Source organism: Panthera pardus, unplaced genomic scaffold (assembly GCF_024362965.1).
Source record: "Panthera pardus isolate Hobbes unplaced genomic scaffold, ASM2436296v1 HiC_scaffold_17, whole genome shotgun sequence".
NCBI classification, from domain to species: domain Eukaryota; kingdom Metazoa; phylum Chordata; class Mammalia; order Carnivora; family Felidae; genus Panthera; species Panthera pardus.
In genome coordinates this window covers 14666373-14693775 of record NW_026526732.1, presented here as the reverse complement: position 1 = coordinate 14693775, position 27403 = coordinate 14666373, and the positions used below count along the sequence as shown (strand labels likewise).

General features: G+C 40.8%; 1 protein-coding gene across 16 annotated transcripts in view; it reads right to left on the bottom strand.

The window, feature by feature from the left end:
* The window catches only part of SYNE1 (spectrin repeat containing nuclear envelope protein 1), a 476190-nt gene extending 450767 nt beyond the window's left edge, over positions 1–25423 (bottom strand). For all 16 annotated transcript variants that reach the window (XR_008422842.1, XM_053904367.1, XM_053904354.1 and 13 more), the window contains exons 1-2: positions 25307–25423; positions 17508–17791 (exon numbers count right to left, since the gene is read on the bottom strand). Coding sequence is in view for 15 of the 16 variants with exons in the window: in XM_053904367.1 (XP_053760342.1) it covers positions 17508–17571 (64 nt within the window). In the remaining variant the exon portion in view is untranslated. The remainder of the gene's footprint in view (positions 1–17507; positions 17792–25306) is intronic.
* Between the last annotated feature and the right edge of the window lie 1980 nt (positions 25424–27403).

Sequence of the window (27403 nt, the reverse complement as noted above, 5' to 3'; positions counted from 1 at the left end):
AAGTGGGTATCCATCCTTAATCATCCTTAATCTTAGACAAACCACAGAAAAGGGAGCAATGGGTTGAGGTGGAATTTTGATAACCAATGCCATTGAGATCTCTGGTAGGGGCAACAGAAGCAAATAAAAGACAACAGCCTCAACTAGGTCAGAAAACCGCAGCAGGAGAAGGATGTAAATGCTTTCCTTTCCCAAAGGACAAAGAACCTGGAGATACAGTCCTTCCTGCTGAACTGCTACGGAGTAAAGATGAAATGCAAGCCACGAGCAGAGGGGCACCTTGGACACCCATAGGAAAGATTACAGATCATGACCTCGAGTGATTTGAGAGTCACTAGACTTAGCAATAGTTCCAGTAAGGATGGAATGTAAACAGCACTGGCAGAAATGGTTTACAGAATGAAATCTAAGCACTGGGCAATGTGAGAACGTGTCAAAAATGAGCGTGTATGCGTGATGGGTTATCTGTTCCTTACTCATGCCATACCATCCCCTTTATAATCAGTCACATGCTGTGTGCAAAAAGCTACTCGTACTTTGGAGATTCATCTCCAGGGCTCTCTGGCCACTTTCAGTTTGTCTGGGGTTGTCTTACCCCTCGATTCCCACTCCTTCTGGTCAGTGCTTATGCACCTTAGATTGATGTCAAAGTCAGCAGTAAGGAACTTGGAAATAAGATACTGAGTGGATCTTCTTCCCCTTCCATTCCTCCACCACCCCAACTCTCTCAACTCTCAGCTTTAGAAAAATCTGGACACGTCTGTGTTAAGCCAAGAATGAAGGCAATGTTAATTAGTACTTTCCACGGGCCCAAGTTGCTCACTTCCTCATTTAAAAACAAACTGCATCTGGTTGTATGCATTTTTGTTATCTTTCAATCCTATCTGGAACAAGTTGGATATAAATAAAGATTCCTCATGATCTGAAACCAGACCCAGAGCTGTTTGTTTGTTTGTTTGTTTTTGTTCATACCTGTCGAGCTTTAAATAGTTACTATTTGGAGAGACGGAAGGGAGGGAGGACCGAGTCCTACTATGAGCACTAACTTGGAGGGAGAGTCGCCTCCTTGGTGACCATTAATCATAAGCTAAGGGACAAAAAAGAAGTAAACGTGAGAGAGGTCAGAACGCAGGGGCGGCCACAGCAGGGCCAGAGGGGAGAGGATCCGTGTACTTCAGACCAAAGCAACTATTCTGCAGGTGAAACAACTGTTGCCAGGAACATGAGGCAAAACCTTAGCATCTTGGCGCCTAGTATTTTCATGACTTCCCACAACTTCTCACTCCCACTCCCAGCATGAAACTGAGAGCTCAGACAGTTAGCTGACCTGCCTATCACATCGGAGTTGGAGACTTGTTTGGGCCAGCATCCTTGATTTCAGTGTTCGTTCTGCACGGAAGGACTAAATTCAGCTTCAGAACAACACAGGTGGTGTTATTTTGCACCAGTGTTTGTGTCATTTTAAATGAAATGCTGCTGACGGCTCTGCCCTTAGCTCCATGGGAATCGGTCTGATCAAAGGAAAGGAAGGGTCAGCTCCTGACAGAAACGTTCCCATTTTGAGTGGGTGCAGACGCCAGAGCTACGCTTTCAGGTTAGGTAGTGTGACCGTTTCTGGGGAAAAAAGTGTGGGGACTTCATTGGAAAAATGCCCCACAAGGAATCGAAAATTTATCCTAACTTATATTCAAACTTCTAAGTCACTGATAATGATTATTAGACTTTCACAATCTCATTTTCAGGGTGGGGAGGGAACTTGTTCATTAAAATTATTATAAACCTGATTTTTTTTTTAAGCTTGTTATTTATTTTGGGAGAGAGGGAAAGTGCAAGTGGGGGAGGGGCAGAGAGACAGGGAGAAAGAATCCCAAGCAGGCTCCACGCTGACTGCACAGAGCCCAAGGCATGAACTCATGAACCATGAGATCATGACCTGAGCCGAAACCAAGAGTCAGACGTTTAACCAACTGAGCCACCCGGGCGCCCCATAAGCTGATTCTTAAAAGTCATAAACTACCTCATATTCACTGTTTCTTAAAATAAAATTCAATGCAGAAGGAAAAGCATCCTGTTTTAAAGGATTATCAGTCTTACCTAAAATACTGAAAAGCTAGACAGAGCAGAAGATTGGTTAAACCAACAGCAGTGCTTATCTAAAACAGAATATTCTTGGGGCGCCTGGGTGGCGCAGTCGGTTAAGCGTCCGACTTCAGCCAGGTCACGATCTCGCGGTCCGTGAGTTCAAGCCCCGCGTCAGGCTCTGGGCTGATGGCTCAGAGCCTGGAGCCTGTTTCTGATTCTGTGTCTCCCTCTCTCTCTGCCCCTCCCCCGTTCATGCTCTGTCTCTCTCTGTCCCAAAAATAAATAAAACACGTTGAAAAAAAAAAAAATTAAAAAAAAAATAAAATAAAATAAAACAGAATATTCTTTAGCCATTCGATGTCACTGTAGATTACTGATGTGTGAAGATGTGCGCAATATATTGCCCCATTAAAAACCCCATAGAGAATAAAACAGCATTCACAGTAAAAGACCTTCCCCTCATTTGAATGTGAGTACATTGATAGTGGGGTGGGGGGAAATGTCCACCAAAATCCTTTCTTCCTTCTTCCCTTCCTTCCTTCCTTCTTCCCTCCCTCCCTCTCTTTCTTCTTCCTTCTTTCCTTCCGTCCTTCTTTCCTTCCTCCCTCCCTTCTTTCTTTCTTCCTTTCTTTCTCTCTATTATCTATCTATCTATCTATCTATCTATCTATGTAGTGATACTGGAAAGACTATCACTTCATTCTTTATACTTTTCTATGTTGGATGAACTTTAATAAACAGTTATTTGTATAATTTGGGAAAATCAAGCTATTTAAATTTTGGAAAACAATTCAGAAACCTCTCTAATACATTTTTTAGTTAATCTCACTGACAGAATGCTAAAAACAACCACTATACTGTATGAAGAATATGTATGTTTGCTTAACTACAGAAATCTTACTAGCTTTCCATTTGGAGTCATTGCTTTTAGCCTACGTGGCTAAAAAAAAGGAATGACAAAATATTTTCTAGGCATCACATTTTCTATGTTAAATTATTAAGCAGCTAACTAGCAATGAAGAATTGGACTCGTGTCTCCTTCCTCAAACTAGAAACAAAGGCCACTTGGTACTTCAAAGCACCGATTGTCCTTGAAACGAAAAGGGGGTGTCTAACGTTCTGCATCAATAATCTGACCCACATTAGAAGCTATTCTGGATAACAGGAAATTGTTTTCTTTATCAAACACATAAAAGCTCACATTAATGTGTAGCTGGTTGTAAAGCAAGTATGCCGAGAAGAAATGCATTACAGCACTTCAGTCCAGTGGTCTGCACTTAAGTCTGATTCCTTATTTCTCTCTTAAAACCCCATTTTTTGAGGCATCAGTAACTCAGCCAGTTAGAACCAATTCTAAGTTGAAACCATACAGAGCTTTCTGGGCAGAAAGGCTCTCTTTATAGTTTGGAACGTAACAACAATTTTACTTTTCTAAAGGCAGATGTTCGAAGACATTTTTATAGTTGCGATTAAGTCTTGGGGCTTTTACGAATTCAAAAAGGTTTGTTTTCTTTTTTTTTTTTAATTATTCTTGGAACTATGTGTATGTGTGTTTATTAGAGTAGTGCTTGGTTTTAAATAAAATGGGCAGAGTGTGCTAGTCAACTAGTCCATACCTTCCCCTAACCAAAATTAGAACAGGAAGCTCGGGAAAGTAATAATTAATAATCACTATTCCTAAATTTCTTGGACCCGGAACAACAGCCAACTCTCCGTCGTATAATGAAGAATAGGTTAACATTATGGATGCGCCACGGGGAAGGAAGTGAGCATCCTTTAACCCACCATCTTCACAGTCTGTGGCCTGGCAGTGCTTAGAGAGAAGGAGCCACAGTTTGTTGTCCATAACCCAACGGCCCATCTGGAGTGTGGCAAGAAGGGGAGCTCATTGGCAGTTCTGTCAGAACGTGGCCTAGTTCCTAAAACCTGGCATGCGAATTAACATGAGGAAGGGCCAGTGCCCAAGCCGGAGGACAAGCACAGCAGTAGCTGGGGAGGCTCCTGGGACCGCCTGACGCTAGCGAAGGAAAGATCTCAACCAACTCCCTGAGGGTCCTCCGCCCCCTGTGCAAGAGTGACTCATTGCAAAACTCTTCAAACTCGGCTACAACCTAGTCGCTAGCTTTGAAGTTCCTGAAGGGGCAGGACACCACTGTCAGTTTCAGAGTCAGATCTCTGATGTTTAACACAGTATCTGGAGCACAGGAGGTGTTCAATTCACATTTGCTGTAGGAATGGAATATCTACTGAACTGTCGCTCATTCCTGCATTCAGAGCACGACAAAGGGTCACACACATGCAAATAAATTAACCGAGCATGTGACAATATTTTCAGAAGAAACCGCATCCTTGAGAACAGCACTGTATTTTATAGTCTAGTAATTGATATTTATCAGCTCAGTGACTATAGCAAGTCAGTTGTACCGACAGAGAAATCTTTGCAACACCCACTGAAGCACAGTTGAAAAAGGAAGTGATGAGCTAAAGATCCCTCTCTCTCTTTCTCTTTCCCTCTCTCCCTCCTCCCCCCTCATCTCTCTCTTTTACCCTCTGAATTTACTAACCTGACATCCATTCAACAAATATTTAGTGAATATTTACCATGTTTTGCCAAGTTGAAAGATATTGGCTACAGCTCTGAACAGCTCCAATTATTCGTAATTAAGTGCTCTAATTAGAGGTAAATACAAAGCATATAACGTTATATAAAGTAAGCATACGCTAAATACCAATCTTGCTTTTCAACTCATAACCAAGCTAAAAAGGCAATGCTTAGTAATGAACCATATAATTTTATCATGAGGGGAAAATGCCACAAAACTTCATAATTCTGGAGAGAATCAGAGAATCTAGGTTCTAGTACTATTTTGCCTCAACTAAATGCATGACTTTGCCTAAGTCATTTAATCTTTAGGAATCTCAAACACTTATTTTTAAAATCAGAATTAGACAACTTGATCATTTAAGATTTTTCCCTCAAACATTGTGAGATTCTATAAGTCTTCCAGAACATTTAGATTTCAACTATTACGTATCGCTTAGGAAACCTAAAAAATGCAGATCTTTTTATGGGTAATAGTTAAATAGCCACTGTTAGATTTTTACTATAACTAGCCATCGTCCAAATATTTATAGACAGTAATGAAGTTTCATGTGACCACTGCTGTCATTATATTAAACTCATAAAAATATCTTTAAGACTCAATATTGTTGGGGCACCTGGGCGGCTCAGTCGGTTAAGCATCCAATTTCAGCTCAGGTCATGATCTCACGGTCTGTGAGTTCGAGTGCCGTGTCAGGCTCTGTGCTGACAGCTCAGAGCCTGGAGCCTGCTTTGGATTCTGTGTCTCCCTCTCTCTCTGCCCCTGCCCTGCTCACTCTCTCTCTCTCTCTCTCTCTCAAAAATAAATAACATTAAAAATTTTTTTAAAAATTCAAAAGAAAAAGACTCAATATTGTCATAAAACTATTCGTTTTAAAAGTATAAAGTATTGAAAGATGAAAATATGAAAAGATTTAAAATATATCAGAAATAACACTCCTTCTTTATCTATTATTGTGCTGGTGAAAGATATTATTTTGAAAAGGAGCCATCTGTCATAGAGATGAGATGCATGTATTTCACAGAAAACAGATACAGTAAAACCAAACAGAAAGTGTTAAAGAGTGCTATTTGTATATACATGTTCTAGTCAGATGTAAAGGCACTTTATATTCATTTATTAAATTCATTAAGTATACATAGGTGTCTACCTACCAAAATTATATAAATAGAGAAGTGTCATGGGTGCCTGGGTGGCTCAGTCCATTAAGCATCTGACTTCAGCTCAGGTCATGATCTCATGGCTCCTGCATTGGACCCTGCATCAGGCTCTGTGCTGACAGCTCAGCTTTGGATCTTCTGTCCCCCTCTCTCTCTTTCCCTACTCCACTTACTCTGTCTCTCTCTCAAAAATAAATATAGATAAAAAAAGAAGTATCATAACATTCAAATGGAAAATGATCTCAAAATATCTAACTCTTTAAGACTCTAATATCTTGTATGAGACCCATGAACTTGGCAATGCTTTCACAAACTAAATGTTTTCACACCTTTTGACTTGTAAACACAAGAGCAATGCACTCTTTAAGGATTTTTCACAACTTCACTGAATAAAATGCAATCAAAACAAAACATTTCCAACAAAACTTTTTGTATGCCATATATCACATTTCTTACAAATATGACTGCATGTTACTAATGATAAGGACAGAGAAATTAAAGGGATATAATTGGCATGAGTATATGCCCAGAAATAAGAAAAATAATTGCTAGTTTCTTATCATAACTATTTAGTATGACCTAAATGTTTTTGGTAGAAAACTGGATATTAAAATAATTAGTATTCAAAATAATCTTTCCTTTGATGAAACGTATGGGCAAATTCAACTCACTAGAAGACCATGGATTCATTTTGGTGGGAAGTTACTGTGAACCTAGAAAGATAAGGTTGCAAGTGACAGGAAGGCTTCCTGGGCCCCAGTGTGTTAATCCAGAGAGCAGGTGACTAAGAATAACAGTAGTGCCTGAGGACTAGCCTTGCGCTGAGCTGAGGACGAGCGAGCCCTCCTCTTCTCTCCTGCCTTTTAGACACGATTGTTCCCAGGTACTATTTTGAAATAGCTAACGGCTCTCTGATGTTTTGCCTCCTCTCTTCATCCTTTCCCACTTCTTAATTTCTCGTTCATGATGGCCCTAAAGTCTTCAGGGTCTCACGTGTTCCAAAGTCTCCTCCATCCATACCAGCCTCATGGGTGTGGGACTTGACTATCACACAGGGCTCTGAACTAAGATGGGCTCCACACATGGCTTAATGCCCTGCTGCATATTAGTTATTCTTAATAACCGTTGAACAAAGGGGCCACAGTTCTATTTTACTCGGGGCCAAATAGCAAAATCACATAGCCAGTCTTGCCTCCTACCCATCACGATCCAGTGATCATTAGCAACTGTGCAAAAGAATAACCTCGTATGAATATCGAGTTATCCCTCAATTCTGTCAGAGATGGGAGTTCCTCAAATACCTACTTAGGACCTTTGCTTATCACTTCACTGCTCTAGAATTCTGTTACTTCATTTACAAAATAAGAACATCAAATTATGAACTATAAGTCCCTTTCCTATCTAAATAACGACACTACATACGCAAAAACAAAAACAAACCAAAAAACTAAGGGTTTTCAACCCAGGCAGAGTAAAAGATAACATGAAAATAATTTAGACCATTAAATAGTGTGCTACCACGGTCAATTTACTTAATTCCAACTGCATGTTTTTGTGGAAATTAAATTTATTCATCAAACACATACTTACTATCATGATACCTATCGCCAAGTTTATAGAATTTTCATTAATCATCACGTCACTCCAGGAGACTACAGCCCCAGGAGGACAGGAACTCTGTACATGTTCACATCTGTAGTCAGAGGACTTGGACACGGTAAATGCTCAAAACATATTAGTTAAATGCGGGAATGTACACTTGAAAGAACTGAGTATCTAAGTGTTAAGTTAGTGTGCTCAGTACTGGATCTCCAAAGTTGCGTAAGATAGAAGCCTCTCCCCTCAAGGTTCTAATATTCAAATGGGACACAGAAAGAAAGAAACCATCATAGACTGCTGTAATCGATACTTGAACGGAAGCATGTTCAGAGTCCCAAGAAGGAGTCCTTTCATTTTGGCTGGTGGTATTGGGATGGGCTTCACTGAGGAGACAATGTCTGAACTAAGTCTTGCAGCCCGAGTAGAAGCCCGGGTAAGCGAAAGGAAAGGGAGAGGGGGTGCAGTGGAGGACGTGAAAAGACATGGCAATGAGAGAGAAGTTTGCCTGAACAAAACTAGAAGCGCTTCAGAGGACTGAACGCCACAATTTAATCTGTGGAAGATAATCCCAAACAAAGATTGGAAGACGAAAAGGAGCCAGAGGATGAAGATCCTTTTTGTGTGACGAATTTATTTGGAAGTTTATGATGAGTCATTGTAGGCTTTTAAACAGGGAAAAGGCCACAATCAGAGTTGTATTAGAAAGATCTCTCTTGTTACAATGTCAAGGGTGCAGTCTAGTTTAATGCCCAGGCTTCTGGCTAAGAAGTCTACATTTCCTGTTCAATACTGAGGCAATGAATGCTCATATCAACCACAGTTGAATAAAACGATACAATCTACAAGAAGTCTGAGAAAAGCAAAGGACCTGGAAATGTAGGCCATGAATATATAACTAGCGTAATTCTCAGCAAAAGGAACACTGTGGCTCATAAAATAATAATAGCAGCAACAACAAAAACACAAGATAAGTCCTGGAAATCTGAAACTTCTTCCCAAATTAGTAAACAAGTCAATAGTATAATAAAGAATAAACAGATAAAAGGGATCAAAATGCCATGTGAATAATGTTGGTGACACTTGAAGAGAAAGAAACTGAAAGAATGGAGAACTATTGTGTAATTCAAGGTAAATAATTTGTTTTAAACATGGGTGGAGACCAGTGTTTACTAAACATGAAAGATTAATATCGGTAGAGGAAGGAATTGTTTTGTTTTGTTTTTTATGCAAGAGGTCATTGTGAATAATGAAAAAAAAAAAAAAGAACACAAGTTACCATAGAAACCATTTTAAAAATACTGAAGCAAACTTCAATATAAGGAATTTAAAATCTTACATAAATCATTTGGCCCAGACCCTATTTTAGGCAGTTGCCAATTTCTCCTTTTTCCAGATATTTCCATTCATTTGACTACAGACAAATAAAAAACTTATGATTTGCCTATTCTCAACATTATGACAAAGCTGAATATATTCTTATACCATAACTTCTTAACTGTCCAAATGAGTACATGATTACCTGAACACCTGAGTAATGACTGCTTGATTAAATTGTAGGATGTCAAAGATCAGGAGCTTTGTATTTAGGCTCTAATACCATGTAAAGAATCTGTCAATATTCTCATCAGCCCCAATTAGAAAGAAAATAAAAGAGAAAAATAACTGCTCAGAATATGAACTATTTTTGTAAGGCTCTTAAGATATAGGAGATAGGGGCACATGGATGGCTCGGTCAATTAAGCATCTGACTCTTGATTTGGGATCAGGTCTTGGATCAGGTCAAGATCTTACAGTTCTTGAAACTGATCCTGCGTTGGGCCCCAAGTCAGGCTCTGCACTTAGGATTTTCTCTCTCTCTCTCTCTCTCTCTGACCCTTCCCTGCTCTCTCTCTTTCAAAATAAATAAATAAACATTTTTAAAAGATACAGGAGAAATTTATCACATGAAATTTAAAGTCCAGTATGTTTTTCCCCTTTATAGGTATCTATTACCCTAAATTACACATTAATGGAACTAAAGTTCATGGGCACCAGTGTGGTCTTCCTCCTTCTGCAAGAGGTTACCCCAAGAACCCATTCTGATCCAACACAAGCAGGGTTAAATAGCCACCAGCACAGTGAGTTTTCCTCAATGCAAATGCAGTTTTCCCAAATTCAAGTCCTTTTGGGAAGGGTACCATCCAGTCTTGGGAAGGGTACCTCCCAGATTTCTGGGAGGAAATCCCAGAGTCCTCCCCATCTTTCAGATAACCCAAACACTTACAGTGTCATACCTTCTCTTTTCTTTTCAAGAAACTAAGCCCTAGAGGAACTAATTAAACAATGACCAAAGCAATGAAAATACATGACACTGACTCCATGAAGATTTTCTCCAAAACACAAGAGGAATGCTATTAATTTTGTTATGTGGAAAGAACCTAGAAAAATGATGTCAAGGGGTGCAAGCGGAGATTTTGGAGGGCAGGAGGTGCACAAGGAAGGAAGGCACTGAGATGCGACAGTCACACACAAAAGGGCATTAGTGGGAGCACTGTTCTCATGAGGACCATCGGCTCCATAAGAATGCAGGACTTGTTAGAGCCAGAGTGAGAGGCATTTTATTCTTAAGACGCATTTTTGACTGGGCTCTACATGAAGTACAGAATTACACTTAATAAATTCTTAAGGAATTGCTCTTATCCAATTAACTTCCAAGAATCTTGCAACTCTTTATGGGGAATGCACAGGGCTACTCTTTTATTCTTCCAGAAATGAATTTGAAACTATATGCACATGTACTTGGCTCACTCAGGCCTGATATTTATATATATAAACACATAATCTTTTTATATACTATAAACATTTGGAAGCATGAACATAAAAAGAATGTTAACAGCATTAACATAATTGATCACTCCCTCCTTGAATTCTTTCTTCTCTTGGCTTCCAGATCTTCCTTCTTCTTTTTCGGACCCCATAGGCTGCAGCTTCTCAATCTCATATATGAGACCCTCCTCATTCCTTCACCACCTCATCGACCAATGGTGGATGATTTTTCAAACCTATGTTCCCTATGTGTCCTTGTTCTCCAGGTGGTGTCGATCAACCCCACAGTTTTAAATACTGTCTGTGCGCTCAGGATCTCCAAATACTTTCTCCAGCTGTGTCCTCTCCCTTGATGTCTATAGTCATATACACTCAGCCACTTTTTGGGCTATCCACCAGCCTTCTAAAATGGAACACATCCAAAAAAAGCTCTTGAGTTTCCTCAACCCTGTTCCCAATAGTCTTTTGTCTTATCTCATTTCAAAATGAAAAATGAGGGGGCCAACTTTCTTTCCTCTCTCTCATACACCACATTCAATCCATCAGAAAATTATTTCAGCTTTACTTTCAAAATAAATCTAGATTTTTACCACTTTTCTCCCCCTCCACTGTTTAGCATCTAGTCCAAGCTACTCTAATCTCTCTTGGTGATTTACCCAAATTACCTCCTTCTGGGTCACCCTGCTTCCACCACTGAAAATCAGTATGATATTACATATTTATATTGTATTCACTCAACAAATACTTATGAAGAATCCACATTATGAAATGCACTGCCTAGTCAATCTGTAGGGCACCGATGTGAAATTGACCCAATTTTTGCCTTCAATGTGTTTATATTCTGAGTGGTTGGATTAGCCACACGCACATAACATAACGCAAAGCGATACTAGATAATTCCTATTATAGTGCTACAAAGTGCTAAAGGGCTTTAGACAGAATTTCTGATTTTATCAGCAACAGAGACTTCATGGAGGAGGCTGAATTTAAGTTGAGCCTTGAAGATAAGTCGGGTTTTAGGAGGAGCCAAGAGAGTTCATTCCCAAAAGCTCCCTAGAAGATCACAGAAGAGTCAGGGCATCTTGAAAGCATTGCAAATAGTGGCATTTGGTAGATATCTAGGGCTAGGTAGGGGAGCAAGAGGAGACAAATGCTGGGCAGTTAAGACGCAATTTGAATGAGGAAGCCAAGCCAAGAAGTTGGGATTTAATAAGGAGGTCAAGAGGTCAAGGAAGATTTTCATCACAGGAGTGACAAAATTAAGTGGTATATTAAAAGGAATTAATTTGAAAGCAATGTGTAGGAATGCTTTATGTTTTATTTGTAGGCCTCAATTGCTCTTAGGCCTAGAGGCCAGCCACATACTATATCAACAGCAATATAGAGTACCCAAACTGCATATTTAAATATATTAACCCGTATATAATTTTTGAATTGATTTGATTTACCTTTGACTAGTTGAAATGATTATACATTTGTAAACCTCTATTAATTTTTTTAGGTTTATTTATTTATTTTTGAGAGAGAGACAGAGAGGCAGAGAGAGAATTAAACCTCTGTGAATTTTGATTTAGCAGTTTTCTTTTTCTATTTGAGAGCCAATATTTTTGCAGGCCTTTGAAGATCCTGAAGGCCTTCAGGCACCTTCTCCATAACCCAGGATAGGTAAAACAGCTCTGCAAACAGACAGGTTTGGAGGACAGGGCATTCATTATATGAATGTATAATGTATACACTTTATTGCATTTAAAAGTAATATGAACATGTAATATACCGTTAGGAAGGAAAAATGTCTTTAAAGCATGAAAGTTAAAAAAAACAACACATGCATCTGAGAGCTGAGCATAGGCACTGGTTCGGCTGGATGTGTGTCCTTAACATGATTTTATGATCATAACCCAAGTTTGATTAAAAATAAAATTCAGATAAAAAAAATATTTTGAAGGGGCAAATACAGTGGGATTCCATTTAACTGGTTTCTTCCTTTGCTTTTACATTATGTCTTGACTAATTTCATCTTCAATTCGTTAATTTAGGGATTGTGATTTATCCATTTATTCATTAAAGATTTATTTAACCATGATGTTCCAAAACATAAATAAATGATCACTGTTTTGTGCTGCATTTTGCTTAGTATTTAAATTTGAGATAGTAGCACACAACATTCGTTGTAGGGAGAAAGAGATTAAACCAAATAGAGAATTTCATCCTAAATACAATAAATGGATTTTTGGCAATATAAGAAGAGTCATTAAGTCAGAGTAATAAAATTTAGAAGTTAATCTCTCAAGGCACTGTAAAAAAATGAGAATCCTCATAAATGACAAACCTTTCCTTCTCCGATGTTTATTTAATGTTACACTAAAGGAAATTATGCCATTTATTTATTAATGTTGATTCTACTATCTTATTTTATTATTTCATTTCATTTCATTTCATTTTATGTATTATTTATTTTTGACAGAGAGAGAAAGAGTGTAAGTCCGGAAGGGGCAGAGAGCAAGGAAGACACAGAATCTGAAGCAGGCTCCAGGCTCTGAGCTGTCAGCACAGAGCCCAATGTGGGGCTCGAACTCATGAGCTGTGAGATCATGACCTGAGCTGAAGTCAGACGCCCAACTGACTGAGCCACCCAGGTGCCCCTGATTCTATTTTCAGTTAACTTTTTTGTTAGCTGAGGTTTTATTTTACAGTATAATAGATTTACAGGGAATGTCATATTTAACCCAAAAAGAGTTTAACCATAAAAGCCATTTTAGAGGGAGGCATGATTAGGTTTTACTGAACAGTTAGCAAATTTCATAGGTACGTCTCCAAGAATACGTATTTATCCCTTTTCTCATTTCTTGCGCCTTGAATTTATTCACAGGTTTAAAAATAAAAACTCGACCTTGCAATCAGTAATCCTCCTTTTTTATCAAAGTAATCTCCATACAACACCTTCGCATGCACATTTTGAATCTTCTCTGGCATTTACCACTCATTTTATAAGTTTACACTGATGCCGCCCCGGCTTACAGTAACAAACACTGGTATGTCCATTTAAAACTCCTTAAACTTTGATAGACTATCTTCAAATGAAAAAAAAAATGTATTTGATAAAAGCCGTTCAACAAATCTTTTTTAAGCTAATGTTATGTAGCAGCATGATGACATTTACAAAGATATTGTCATTGTCTCAAAGAAATTTATAATCTTAAGAGTTCAGACATGTATCTTTTTTTAGATGTGACTAACAACTGAAATGACTCCGTAAGCCACCTGTGAAATGGAACCCCTTAGCCGTTAAAGAGCCGAAAAGATCTATATTAACAATGTGCTTTCAAAATTTTAATATTCTTGTATCATACTATTGTCTTGTATTTGCTTTTTTTTTTTTTTTAATTTTTTTTTTTCAACGTTTTTTTTTATTTATTTTTGGGACAGAGAGAGACAGAGCATGAACGGGGGAGGGGCAGAGAGAGAGGGAGACACAGAATCGGAAACAGGCTCCAGGCTCCGAGCCGTCAGCCCAGAGCCCGACGCGGGGCTCGAACTCACGGACCGCGAGATCGTGACCTGGCTGAAGTCGGACGCTTAACCGACTGCGCCACCCAGGCGCCCCTTGTATTTGCTTTTAAGGTTATATTTAAACTGATGGAAGTTACAGAAACCTTCATTATTCTCAGGAGCAAACGAAAGTCTGCATTGCAGTCTGTCTGCTCATCCATAATTCAGGATCCCAGCCTAAAACATTATGCTCAAACAAGCACAAATATTGGCAAAGGTGAAATATTGAACTACTACAGTAGCAGCTAAATTATGTAGCAATCTGTGTATGTGTTTCAATTTCCTAGCACTAGAAATAAAAATTAAAAGCAGAAAAACAGTCAACAATTATGGTTATAAACTAAATAAGCAAGTGAGCAAAGCCAAGTTGCCATTATGCAAAGCTACATGATTTTTATTAGTTATACACAGATCCAATAAGACAATAAAACTCAAGAGGGGGAAAAATAACACAGTTCCTTGGATTATCTAAGAAAAAAAAAGGGGGATTCTAGAAAAATGTCCTCATGGATTTGAACTTTGAAAATAGCAACTCTGGTTCTATTTTAAGTTAACAGATTTATTTTTCCTCAAATATATTCTCTCATTTGTCTTCATTATCTGGACAATAATGCTAGCCCTCCGTTAATTAGCACCATGGTCACTGGTTTGGAGGTTCCAGCAGGTAAGAACAGACACTAAGTACCCTTGACAGAAAATAGCTCTCCTCTGTCTGGGGAGGTTGACTCTTGTTTGGGCTCAAAGCATCAGCAGGATGCACAATGAGAACTGAGATGCAGTGGAGACACAAACCTTGCCAGCTAATTCAGCACAAGTAACCCAGCAGATCAATATGCTAACAGATATATCCACCATATCACCTTCTGTTACATTCTGTTTCCACTGCTGTAGGCTAGGTCCACTGCACCTTGTGGGAGTGCAGACCTTTCATTTTGCTGCCATTAATAACGTGTGTGTGTGTGTGTGTGTGTGTGTGTATGTGTGTGTGTATATATATGTATGTATATATACAGTAGACAAAATTCCTGAGCATTAGATATTTATCATTAGTTTTTAGCATCAATTATATATATATACATATATAATACGCATATATATATACACGTGTATATATATAATTGATGCATATATGTATATATAATTGATGTGTAGATATATACGTGTATACACATGTATATATATCTGTATACATGTATATATATAATTGATGCTAAAAACTATATGTATATATATATGTATATATATAATTGATACTAAAAACTAATGATAAATATCTAGTGCTCAGGAATTTTGTCTACTGTCGAATGGTAGAAGGTTTATTGTTCTGAGTTTGTCAGATACCCTTATCACATGTTATAATTCTTCCTTTTACTAGAAAGGAAAAAGTAATTAATACAGTGAGTATAGTCACTTTATTATGTAATAAAATTACTAGTTTTATACAGCACAGGATATATAAAACTACTAACATTCCTTCCCAAATCTGCATGGCTAGAAAAATTTGCAACAAATTATCAAGCCTATGCCTCTTCATCCAATTTTCTTCCATGGCTATTTGAACAGCTCATTAGATGAGAGTAGAGTTTTTAAAGCACTTTTTGTCATCATCTTGCTGAGCTTGAAACAATCCAGAGTGTGAGCAGTCCGCATTTTACGGGGGGGGGGGGGGGGGGGGGAGGGGCTCAAAATGCACAGATGTTAAAATGGGACAGCCACTGGGACAAGCCAGGAGTGGGATGGGAGTGAGGGGCTCCAGTCCTTCCCCTACTCCACACACTTCTCAGGAAAAACCACATATCTATACACTACAGAAATAATAAGAGACTGAGGCACAGTACTCTTCCCTCCCCTCTTAACCTAACCACTACCTTACTAAAAAAATTTCAAAGCAAAATAAGAATAAAAAGTAAACACTTTGTACAATCATAATCTGATTCTTATTTAATCTTTATCAAATTACCCTGTACAATTTCCCTTTATTGTGTGTGTGTATATACATATATGTGTATATATATACACACACACATATATATGTACATATATATGTATATATATATGTGTATATATGTACATATACATATATATACACATACATACATATGTAGATATATATATATGATCCAGGGAATTTTCATATTTAATAAACTCAAAGGAAAATCTGCTTTATTACCTAATTATCTTCCTTATATTTTGTAAGGGACCTCTGGTTTCCTTTCCATCTTTTTGTAAATGAGGTCACTGAGGCACAACATGGCTCAGGAATTTGTGCCCAGGAAACAACAAAGACAGACACAGACAGAAAAATGGAACTCTAAGTTCAGTATTCCATCTACCCAAAAAAAGATGTACAATTTAAACTGGAGATCCTTAGCATTGTGTAGACATAATCAGGGTTTGTTTGTTTGTTTGTTTGTTTTTGGCCTATGGAGGAGGTCTATGCCCACATATTCAGCAAGGATCTGTTCTTTTATTTAACCAAGCTCTTTCTGGTGTGACGATGAGATCTTCCAGCAATAAGCTTGAAATAAGTGCCACTGGCACTGAAGCATCAAAAACCAGCCCAGGACAATCAACACGCATGGGAGCCTTGTGATTGCAGGGGTGTCAGGGACAGTGGTGGCCTCCGGTCTGACATGGAGAAACGCACAGCTCCACTAAGCTCGTGCCTTTCTGTAGCTGAGAGCACGCCCTGGGCCACGAATGTCCAGAGTTTCACCTGTATCTGAAAGTCAAGAGGGCTTACCTGGAAATGACTGCTATGCACATCAAATACACTATAAGTGAGGAAGGTGGGATTGTAAGAGATTATTATGATGGTTGCTGTGGAAAACCACAGCAATCGCTTGCTTGCTGGAGATACTCGAAGAGCAAAAAGCCAACCTGTAACATTACTTTAGGCGCTCCTGACAAATACCAGGAAAAAAAAAACCCTATAAAATTTGAATATTTTTATATCCGTTTCAAGTTGGGGAGAGGTAGCATTAGGACTCTGACAAGGAAGCAATATTTTCATAGTCTTCTAAGATGATTATTTTTATGCTTTAAAGAATATACATGTTTCAATGCATGTGTAATTCACAATTACAAATTAATCCATAAGCTGCTATAACATTTCACTGCGAATCGTCTTCTAGAAAAGTTGGCTATTAGAGAAAGAACAGTGGGGAGGAAGGTGGTTCTAGTCCACACACTGCCACTCGCCATTAATCCCGTCACGTCTTAAACCCTCTGCACCTCTTTGCCCCTCATTTTGCTAAAAGACTTTCTAGATCTCTGAGGGCTTCCTAGTTGGGATATTTAAACTATTAGTTGACTTATCTGACCAGAGCGTACAATTTTTTGTCACCGTCGTCATGATACCCTTGTGCACTGTCACGGCACTGTATTGTCATCGGTGACTGAAGGGCAGTTTGGCGATAACTGAATTCCCAGCTAGACACTGAATAACCACTAAAGATCACACTAATGCAGACATAAAACCAAACAAAGAGGTTGGTCTTTGTCTCTTTTCTACGTGAAAAAGATAGCATCTTCAAACAGCATGACTAGTCTGAAAACGCGAGCATGAGAGACGTCATTTTGTGATCCCTTGCTGTAGTTTCATAAAATTGAATAAAAGTGCAAGCAAATTGAAAAGATCCTGAGTTAAGTTGGTATTTAAAGTGTACTTAAAAAATACAGAACAAACCCTGACATTTCCGACCCTTACCTTGCAACCTTTGCATCACATTGGCGATGTCCCGGGGAGACCGTGAGGTCCTGGAGGCAGCCATGCTGTCTCCCCCAGCAGGAAACCAACAGCAGACAGTCTTGTCCCAGGGCGATGTAGCACCATATCACTCACGAAAACATACCGGAGCTTTCTGGATGTGTTCGGTCGTAAACGAATCCCTAGCGCTTGCAGCAGCTGGCAAGGAGATGCCACTTCCAAGACTGAACCACTTCTTTTCTTTCTTTTATTTTAAGACTGTTCTCTTAAATGAACTCAGGAATCTGAAAAACAAATAGAAAAGGTACCATATTAAAAAAAAAACAAAAACTACATACGTCATCCTGGTGCTAAAAAGAAAACCATCTGTATTCAATTCGAATAGATCATTCATTGCCAGGTAAAATATTTACAAAGCACTATGCAAATGCTAGGAATTCTTATATTTGACAAAATAAATACGTACATGAGATACACATAATAAAGTTGGTTGCTAAAAAGGAAATGTTCACGTATCCCATGTTTTCTCTTTAAACTATAATCTTTCTGCATTGATCTATGAAAGTGAATGTACTATGAAGTCCAATACTGAATCTTATTTCTTAATCACACTAATGCAGACATAGTTCTCTTATATATGCTATTTCAGCCTGCTTTGTGCATATATTTTGCTGTTTCATTTGTACAATTTCCAGGAATGAGATTAAATCTTAGCTCCTAGATGGGCACTAAGTAATGTACAGAATTGTTCAATAACTGTATTTTATACCTGAAACCCATACAACACTGTATGTTAACTACACTGGGATCAAAATTTAAAAATAAAAACTTAAAAAAAATCTTAGCTTCTAATAACTATTTGATAAGTTAAAACAGTATAAATGGAAAAGTATTTCATTCTAAAAATGTGAGTTTCAAATATTCTGTTTTCAGACGTCAACACGGATTTGATTTAGCTTCTTTCTTTCCCATACAGAAAGACTCCAAAACAGGTTGTAAGGCTAGGGTCAGGGGTGGCTTGAGCAGAAAGGCCATTTTCTTTCTAACCCCATCCTGAATTCTCAGCTTTGGTCAAGTTTAATTCATCATCCTGGACTGGGCAAGGAGACAGAAAGGTTAAGAGAGTAGTTGAAATCCTGACATTGAGACATTTAGTTTGAAGAAGGATTTCCTAACCCTAAGGTTAGGTGAAGAGAAGGTTTCGCCAGAAGTAGGATAAATAATGAAGAAAGGAGCGGAGGTTGAACATGCACCCAGAGACAGAAACTTAACCAAGGGGCCGCACACCAAGGCATTAATGCACACCTGTGCATTATGAAGAGGAAGGTGAAGAAAAAGAACGGGCCGGGGGCAGGGAAGGATGGTATAGACACACCTGTAGGGAAAGCACATCCATGTGGGACGGGCCACCTGCCAGAAGGAAAAAGAAAGAAACCAAGAGGAATCGATGAGTGCTATCAACAACTGTATTATAACCTGAATGTGTGGTCATTCAAACAGTATGATTTATGAGACAGGGGCTGTGTGATAGAGTATATTATAAATTACGACTAATTTTAAGATGGCATTATTAATATTAGCATGCATGGGTATCTGGTTAGAATGCATGAATGCAAAGCTGATAACACCTGTTTTAGAACACTATCTCAAAAAGGATGCAAAACATTGCATATTGCTGCTGCCCTATGGAAAAAGCATCCGAAAGGTATAATGGAGCGAGAAGAATGTACTTGGTCACTTAACAAGTTAGGGTGAGATGGTGCAGTGAAGTAGCCTTAACTGGTAAGAAGACACAGGCAGGCTTCTCTTGGCTACTTGAAAGGGTATTTAGTAGAAGGAGGACCCAAAACTTGGCAGCTTCTGGGCTAGAAAGGTACCTTTCAACGTGTGGCTTTCCAAGGGATCCTCAGAGGAGAAATAATTGTTTATGGCTGGCCTGGCATGCATCAAGGCCTTTAGCCTTGCTGGAATTATGTGCCTATTAGCAGCCCTCGTCTCCTGGGGGAAAATATTCCACTTGCCCACAGGCAAAAGCTACCATAGTTTGAAGACTAGTAAGCAGTGGGAAGTGCCTTGAGGATATTACAAATGGGTCCTTTAAACTGTTAGAAAGTGAACTTCCCCAAATGTAAGAATATAACTTTCTCTAGCTGGCTAGAAAACTACATATATACTAAGTAGAGATGAAGGAAGAAATTCATGTTAATTCAGTTATCCCAAGGCAGCTTCTGATCAGCACTGGAGTTCATAAAAGTCATGACTCCCACCATCAATCAAGAATTACGGAATTAAAAAGGATTTCTGTAAGTCACTGCATTACAGATCACCATGTTTCTACCCTCTTCTCGTTCACATTTATGTTATATAATAGATTAATCTCCAACTCTCCTCTCCCTCTCTTTTATACATATAAATATATATGTACATATATATACATATAAATGTATATAAATGTATATATATGTACTTGATACAAATACTTGAGATATATATATACATATATATATATGATATATTTATCTTTTGAAGGCCATGTTAAACTCAGAATTTCTGTACTTATGTCTAAATTCAGGTTACGTATTCAGTCTTACTTCTATAGTATAACAAATCCATTCTGAGTCTCAGAGGTCAAGGCTGGGGGTACCAAGATGAACATGACATAGTTTCTATTTTTTGAGGAGCTTAGAACATAGTGGGAGATACAACATATTAAAAAAAAAAAAAAAAACAATATAACAATACCACGGGCAAGTCCAAATACAGAGATGGAAAATACAAAGGGTGGGCGCTAAGCCAATCGGAAGGTTCTGGAAAAGTGTCCTGGGAGGGAGCTCACCCCTGAACTGAATCTTGGTAAATGAGCTAATCAGGAAAAAAATATGAAAGACACATGCCAGGTGGAGTGAATAACTTGAGCAAAGTCATGGACACAAGAAACAGATGATTCTATGTGGGAAGCACCAAGAGTTCGATCACGAAGGACTCTCCCAGGTGACATTCTGGAGCTGAGGCTGGAGAAGGAGGTAGCACCAGACGGTTGAGGGCCCTGTGTGCTATGCTCAGAAGCTTCGTCCTGATTCTCTGTGGGAGGCAATAGGAAACCACTGGATTTTAAGCTACAAGTGCCCAAGTATAATTGAGATTATTCTAGGTACAGTTTTTAAGGGTATATTTGAAGGAGACAAGACTGAAAGATTCAGAAAGATCCCTAAGGAAAGTATCTCAGGAGTCAAGATGATGACAGACTAAAATAAGACAGTGAGTACAGGGTAAGATCTGAAAAATCTCTAGGAGGCAAATGTGTAGGGAGGGGAGATAGGAAATGGGCAATGGGGTTGTCAAAGTGTCTCGGATAACTCTCAGGATTCTGCCTTGAGACTGCGTGGGTCGTGATACCATCAACTGAGCTCAGCAGCCAGAGGGGCTGTGCAGATCTTACTTCCAATATCTTCACCTCATGCACTCATATGCTTGCGCTAACAACTTCGCCCTTGTGTGGGGCACTGTTAGCTGAGCAGATCCCAAGGATCACTAAATACCCGGCCCAGGCCCCCCACCCTGCTTGAAGCCATCCTTAAATGCTCCTGTACACACTGAGCACTAACAACCCATGTTATTATAAGTATAATTTGTCTTATATTCACCACCACTGTTAGTCTCACACTCTAAGTAGACTGTGAACATTCTGCAAGGGTAGAGTCTATAACTGTTCTCACTTTGACATCTCACCATCGATGCCAAATGGATCCCTGAGAACATCCCAGGCCCTCAACAGACATTTTTGTTTTACAGAAAACCCCTCCCTCCTCACTGCAAAAGGAGTAAATGCAATATCCTTCCTTTTTCAGACAGAAGATAAAATATTTTGTTTTCATCATATGTGCATTTCCTCCTTTGTGAAATTCTGATAGTCTTGCTGTTTACTGATACTTTCAGGGGAATATATAAGAAATTTCTAATTAATCAAACAAATAAAATAAAAAGAAAATAAAAGGAAACTGGGGGTCAGAAGATATGAGTCTAGGCTTAGCTTTGTTCCACCTAGCTGACTGAGTGTGAGCTGGAAGTCCCCAGTAACGACCTACCACAGGGAGTATGGTACCACGACATCCACACACTTTGGACTAAGAAAGATCTGGGGCAGAGTCTTAACTCCATCCATGCGACCTGAAGAAAAGTAAACTTTTCTGAGCACTTGTGGCTTCATCTGTAAAATGAAGTCATTTTATGCTAAATTATTGGTTTAATTTTATCCTGCATAAATTTAAAAAGATAAATATGTAATATGCTTAGCAGACTGTTTGGCATGTAGCAGAGGTCCAGCAAATAACTGGTTTCCATTTTCCTTCCCCTGGCCTCAGTTTCTCTACCTGCAATATGAGAAGTGGAGAGGTGCCCTCAAGCATGCTCCCCAGGTCCAAAACCAATGGCAGCACAAGTGACCACTAAAATAGCTGGTCAGAGGTCACAAAAGCTTGAAATTCACGCCTGGAACTGAGCGATTGTGGGCAGTTGAGGTTGTGGGCAGAGGAAGGTCCAGCAGCACCAACGAGCTCACTATTCCCAGGGAAATTAAGAGTTTTTAATAGGTGCAGGATATCGTGGGCAGTGAGGGGGACCAGTACTGGGATGGAAAGAGAGAATCAGGTAGACATTGATGGGTTGTGTATGAATTAGCAGTCCCGGCACCGTCTCCAAATCCTTCCAGGAGAAGATCCGTCTGTAGCTAAAGCCATCCACCACTCCAGGCAGAGAAGTAAGAGCCCAGTACATTTCATACAGCAAAAGGGTATTGAGAAACTATTTGTAAAGGACAATGGTACCGAGTAAATAGCAGTAAACAAGACAGATAAGCCCCTCGTAGAGCTTCCGCATCAGAGGGGGAGATGAAATCGATAATATGACAACAAAGCAGGGTGAGTTCTCTCATGGAGAAATCCAGGGAACTGTTCGAGCAAACTGAATACCCAATCGATAACCATCTGCTGCAATTATTGTGCAGAATGCAGTGGGAATTTACACCGTCTGCTATTTGGGATTCTCCTATCTGAACCACACTCTTCTAACACCAGCCCCCGTGAAAAAAGCACAGGAGTGAATCATCAAACCTGGACTTCTCTAGTCTCTAAGCAGAATGGACAACTCGCGGCTAAGGCAGTTTTTTGTTTGTGCTCCTAAAAAAAAAACGCGTTAGGAAAAACATTAGGAGGAACACTGCTAGGCCCTAAGAACACATCTTAAAGCAATGCAACTACAATTTTAGGTACTAGGAAACGATAACAGAAAATTCCAAACCCTGCAACCACCAGAGATGATGTGGTTCATTTCTCACTGAGAAAGATGCACTGAGACCATAAGACACAAACAGGGTCACAGCCGTATGAAATATAAATATTACTGAAGTAGACATCTAAATATGTATAAGAATAGAGCCCCTACTAAAATTCACTATTAAGCAAAAATAAAAAAGCTAATAAATACACATCCACCCCTTCTAAGTCCTTTGCTGGAGTGAGTCACGTAAGTGTCTAATTTTAAAGTTAATTATTGTTTTTCTCTATTCATCCTTTAGCAATGGTACTAATTAATAAACACTAAGATGGCTAAGCAGTAGGGAGAAAAGGGACATCTGGAGTTAATACAGATATATTACTAATGTATGTGTATGGGCTACCAGTGAATAGTACTGTTAATTATTCACTACTATGAAATGTACAGGGTAACAAATAAGAATCGGTCCTTTCTCTGGAAGAACAAACATGGAAACAGGTAACCAAAAGACTAAGTACAGAGCAGATCAGTATGACAAATATGACGTGTCATGATTCAACTTTTTGGGGGAAGGTTGCAGTATAAATCAGGCCCAAAGATATCTACTACCTTCCTCCCATACTTTGCTAGAGTATATGTTGCACTTCTTGCCAAACACTGGTTCTGGTTGGATTACATCACAAGGAAGGACGCCTAAGACAGTGGAGAGGGGGAGAAACACGATTCCCTCACAGGGGAGTCTTGGGCCCTGTGTGATTCTCAAGGTCAGGCCACGGGGTGTGGCTGCAGTATCTAGAGCTGAGAAAACGCCAGCAACTTGGCCCAGTCATGGGCTTCCTACATCCTGTTCAATTTACACCGCCTGTCATTTCCAAGAAGCTATGTGTGCTGCCTACTTTCAGAGAGCAGGTCCCAGTGTGGTGCCCTCCACATTTAAGACAAGCAAGTCTTGAAAAATCCTGAATGGTAAACTACCTTTTCCCAACCTCGGCTCCCTTGCAAGAAAGAATCCAGGGACAAGAATTTGTATGTGGGGACAGTGAGAACAGAAACAAACCAGTTTGTGAAAAATCATTAGTCAAGAAAGATAACAATGAGTCTATAATGTAATAGCTGAGCAAATATTTTCAAAGGCTAGCAATATTATTATCTGAGTCAGTCTGAAGATGTGCCTTTATCTTCAGCATGAAACATATTAAATTAGCATTGATCTGGTACATTTTGTTCTCAATTTGCCACCAAGTAAGGAACAGACTCAAAAACACAAGAAAAAAAAAATAGCTATGTGTTTTATTACAATGTTCTGGCAATATTAGGAACTTTTTACCCATACTATTAATCTTTTTCATCATGGGGAACAGCAGGCCTCTTAAAAAACAATCCTCACGACTAATTAAATCAGCATTTTATGCAGATGTGGGTCATATTAATAACTGTTGCTTAACTGAAAATTACTACATTTGTCTCTTGCATAAGTCTGGCTTTTGTCTACAAATACTTCCTTTCGTAAAGCGGATCTCAGATGAAGACAAAACTACACTCAAAAAGAGAAAAATAATTCGTTTAGAACTTTCTTAACGTTCACAGATGAATTTCAGATACAGACAGGTTTCCCACCCCAAGCTGCAAAGCTGAGAAAGAACATTCCAGGATGCTAACAGCGGTTTCACAGCCGGTGTTTCTCCCTGGGCTGGGCCTGAACTTGCAGCCTCCAAGCTCTTGGCACCCCAGGCGGCACACCTCACCGCGGTTCCCACCGGGCTTTCTTTGCTTGGCGGCCGACAGCTGCTTTACTCTGCACTACTTTCCTGCCCTTTCGCCATGCACCTGCCGCCCTGTGAACCACCATTTCACCGAACTCCTCGGGCAGCAATGCAAAATTTCTGAAATGTGTCTTTCCGGGGAGGAGATGAAAGTTATCTTGCCCTCTAGCGTAGGCTCTGCCTGGAAGCAATTGCAAGGTGACTGTCTGAAGCCCGGCCTCTGCGAGGTCTTCCAGCCCTCGGCCGGGGCTACCTATTTCCCCTCCCCCCCCCCTCCCGCCCCCCTCAGCCCTTCCTAAAATAGTCGAGGGTGGAGGAAGGGAGGCTCCTAGAATTTGCCCAACGCCCTGCATCTCCCATCTGATAGTAGCAACAGTACCGACCGGCACAACAAGAGGGTGGCTGCCTTTTGCTTCTGCATCACTGGAGCCCAAGAGAAGTGCCACAAGCGGAAATGACAACGCGAGCGGGGGATATTAATAGGGATATCTACGTACGAGAAGCAGGGAGGACGCTCTCCACCTCCTTATCTCCTCATCCCTGAGTGTCACACACGTACGCACACCAGCACCGCCGCCACCATCGCCGCCCTCTCCCTCCCGTGAAGCACGCACAACCCCGGCATGCAAGTACAAACTTGCTCACAATTGCCTCTGCAATTTGTTCGGCGAGCACCCACATCAGCGCGCTCGCTCGCTCGCCCGCTCGCTTTCTCTCCCCTCTCCCTCTCCCCTGCCCTCCATCTCTCCTCCTCTTTCCTTTTACCTTCGCTCTCCCGGGCTCGTCCAGGTTCCCGGCAGCGAGGCGAGCGCGCGGCCAGCGGCGGGCCCCGGGAGCTCGGGCGCCGCGGCGGGGCTGCAGGGAGCCGGGCCGCCCGGGTTACAGAGTGCACAACACGCCGGCCGGCTCCCGCCCGCGGCAGATCCGCAGCCGCGCTCCCCCCCCACCCGGGCCGCTCGCACGCGCGCTCACTCCTGCGCCCAGCTGCTCGGCGACTCTGCCCTCCCTCTGCAGTCGGGTCCTCCCCTCGGATGCACCCTGGGGTTTTAGGCCTCCCCCCACTCCCCCCCCCCTTCCCGCCCCCCGTACGAGTGCTCCTTTCGGAGGGGAAGGTCGGCCCGGGGGCGGGGGGGTAGGGGGGAGGGGGTTCAGCGCCCCTGGCACGTTGCCTTTGCTACCCTGGCGCCGCCACACCCCTCCCCGGCCCCGCGCCCCGCGTCCCTGGAAGAGCCGGTGGCTGGAAGAGCCGGGGGCGGGGGCCTGGAGGCTCTCTCGCAGGCTTCCCCTACCTCCCGGAGATGCACGGCCTCCGGCGCTTCTCCGCAGCTGCAAACCGGAGCTGTGACCCACCCTCTCCGCGAATCTTTCCACGGGGTCCACCTCCCGGGGGGGAGAGGAGGAGAAGGAATGGCCGAGAGCTCCGAGAAGGAGATGCGCTGCCCTAGCCGCTAACTTTTGCCTGGGGTTCCCACTGCCCGGTTGACCTTTCTAAGCAGAACCTGTCTTGAAAGGCTGGGGAGGTTCCCTGATGGTCCCAGGAAGGAAGTGATGCAGTTCAACGAGGACATTTAGCAGGCTCCTTTTAAATCAACTTTCACAAAGATCATAGCAGCTGACTTTTCTGGCTGTCAGAACAGTAGCAAATAATTTTAGGGAGACTGGTCAGACTAGAGGCTTTTGCTGTTGTTTATAAAGCTTGGATTTCCTGAGAAGGCACTTGACACCTTAAATTCTTATATTCTTGGTTACTCATTAAGATGATTCTGAAGAACCACCTTCAGTTTCTTCAGACGCACTGTATCCATGCCGTTCGTTGTGGAGCCGTGTGTCTGTCATCACAAGTCCCTCTCACGGTGTAGAGGAGGTCCTGGTGTTGCCTAGGTAGCATCCAGGAGAATCTATTTTGTTGTGGTTTTATGGTCTCCAAGCAAAGTCAAACACAGTCTCCCTCCACCGACAACAAAACCCTAGTCCAACAGGATTATGGCAACTCAAATAATGAAAACTATGTTGCAAGAATCTTAAAAATAACAATTATCCCTCGGGGGTGCCTGGGTGGCTCAGTTGGTTAAGTGTTCCACTTTGGCTCGGGTCATGATCTCAAGGTTTGTGGGTTTTAGCCCCATGTGGGCTCTGTGCTGACAGCCCAGAGCCTTCAGATTCTGTGTCTCCCTCCCTCTCTGCCCCTCCCCCACTCGTGCTCGCTCACGCGCGCGCTCTCTCTCTCTTTCTCTCGAAAATAAATAAACATTAAAAAATTTTTAATAATAATAATTATCCCTCAGATTTTTAATCCAAACAAAACAGTTTCCTATTCTCTAAATTTGCTAAATGCAGGGACTGTCCTAAGTTGATGAAGTTTCTCGTTGCTTCCTACCTTTTGCTCACTTGCCACCAACACTCCACCATTTAGCTGTGTATTTTCTTGAAATTCCTTCTTCTTCCAGACCCCATCAAAACCACAATATCTGAAAGGAATCTGATCTGATGTGCTGTTTTTCCTTGTATTTACATTTTTTTAGAGACCAGAGAATTTCTAATGGTGGAATTCCTTACACCAGGAAAGTTGGGTCTGGAGAGGGTGCTGTTTGGGTGAATCACTCTCAGTGTATACCCTGCCTCTACCTCAGGGTGACCATCGTCCCAGAACTCATCATGGAGATAACCCATCACAGCCCAGTCATTCCAGATAACAGCCTCTTCCTGTGTGGTCACCAGACTTAGATCCAACTTCCAGGCCTACCACTCACGAGGAAAGGATCAGACTCGGTTCTCCTCTCAGTCTCTACCTTTATCGAACCAATTCACCCTGAAGCCTGTTGAAGACAGGATAAGAAGGTATTTTACATACTCACTGCTCAG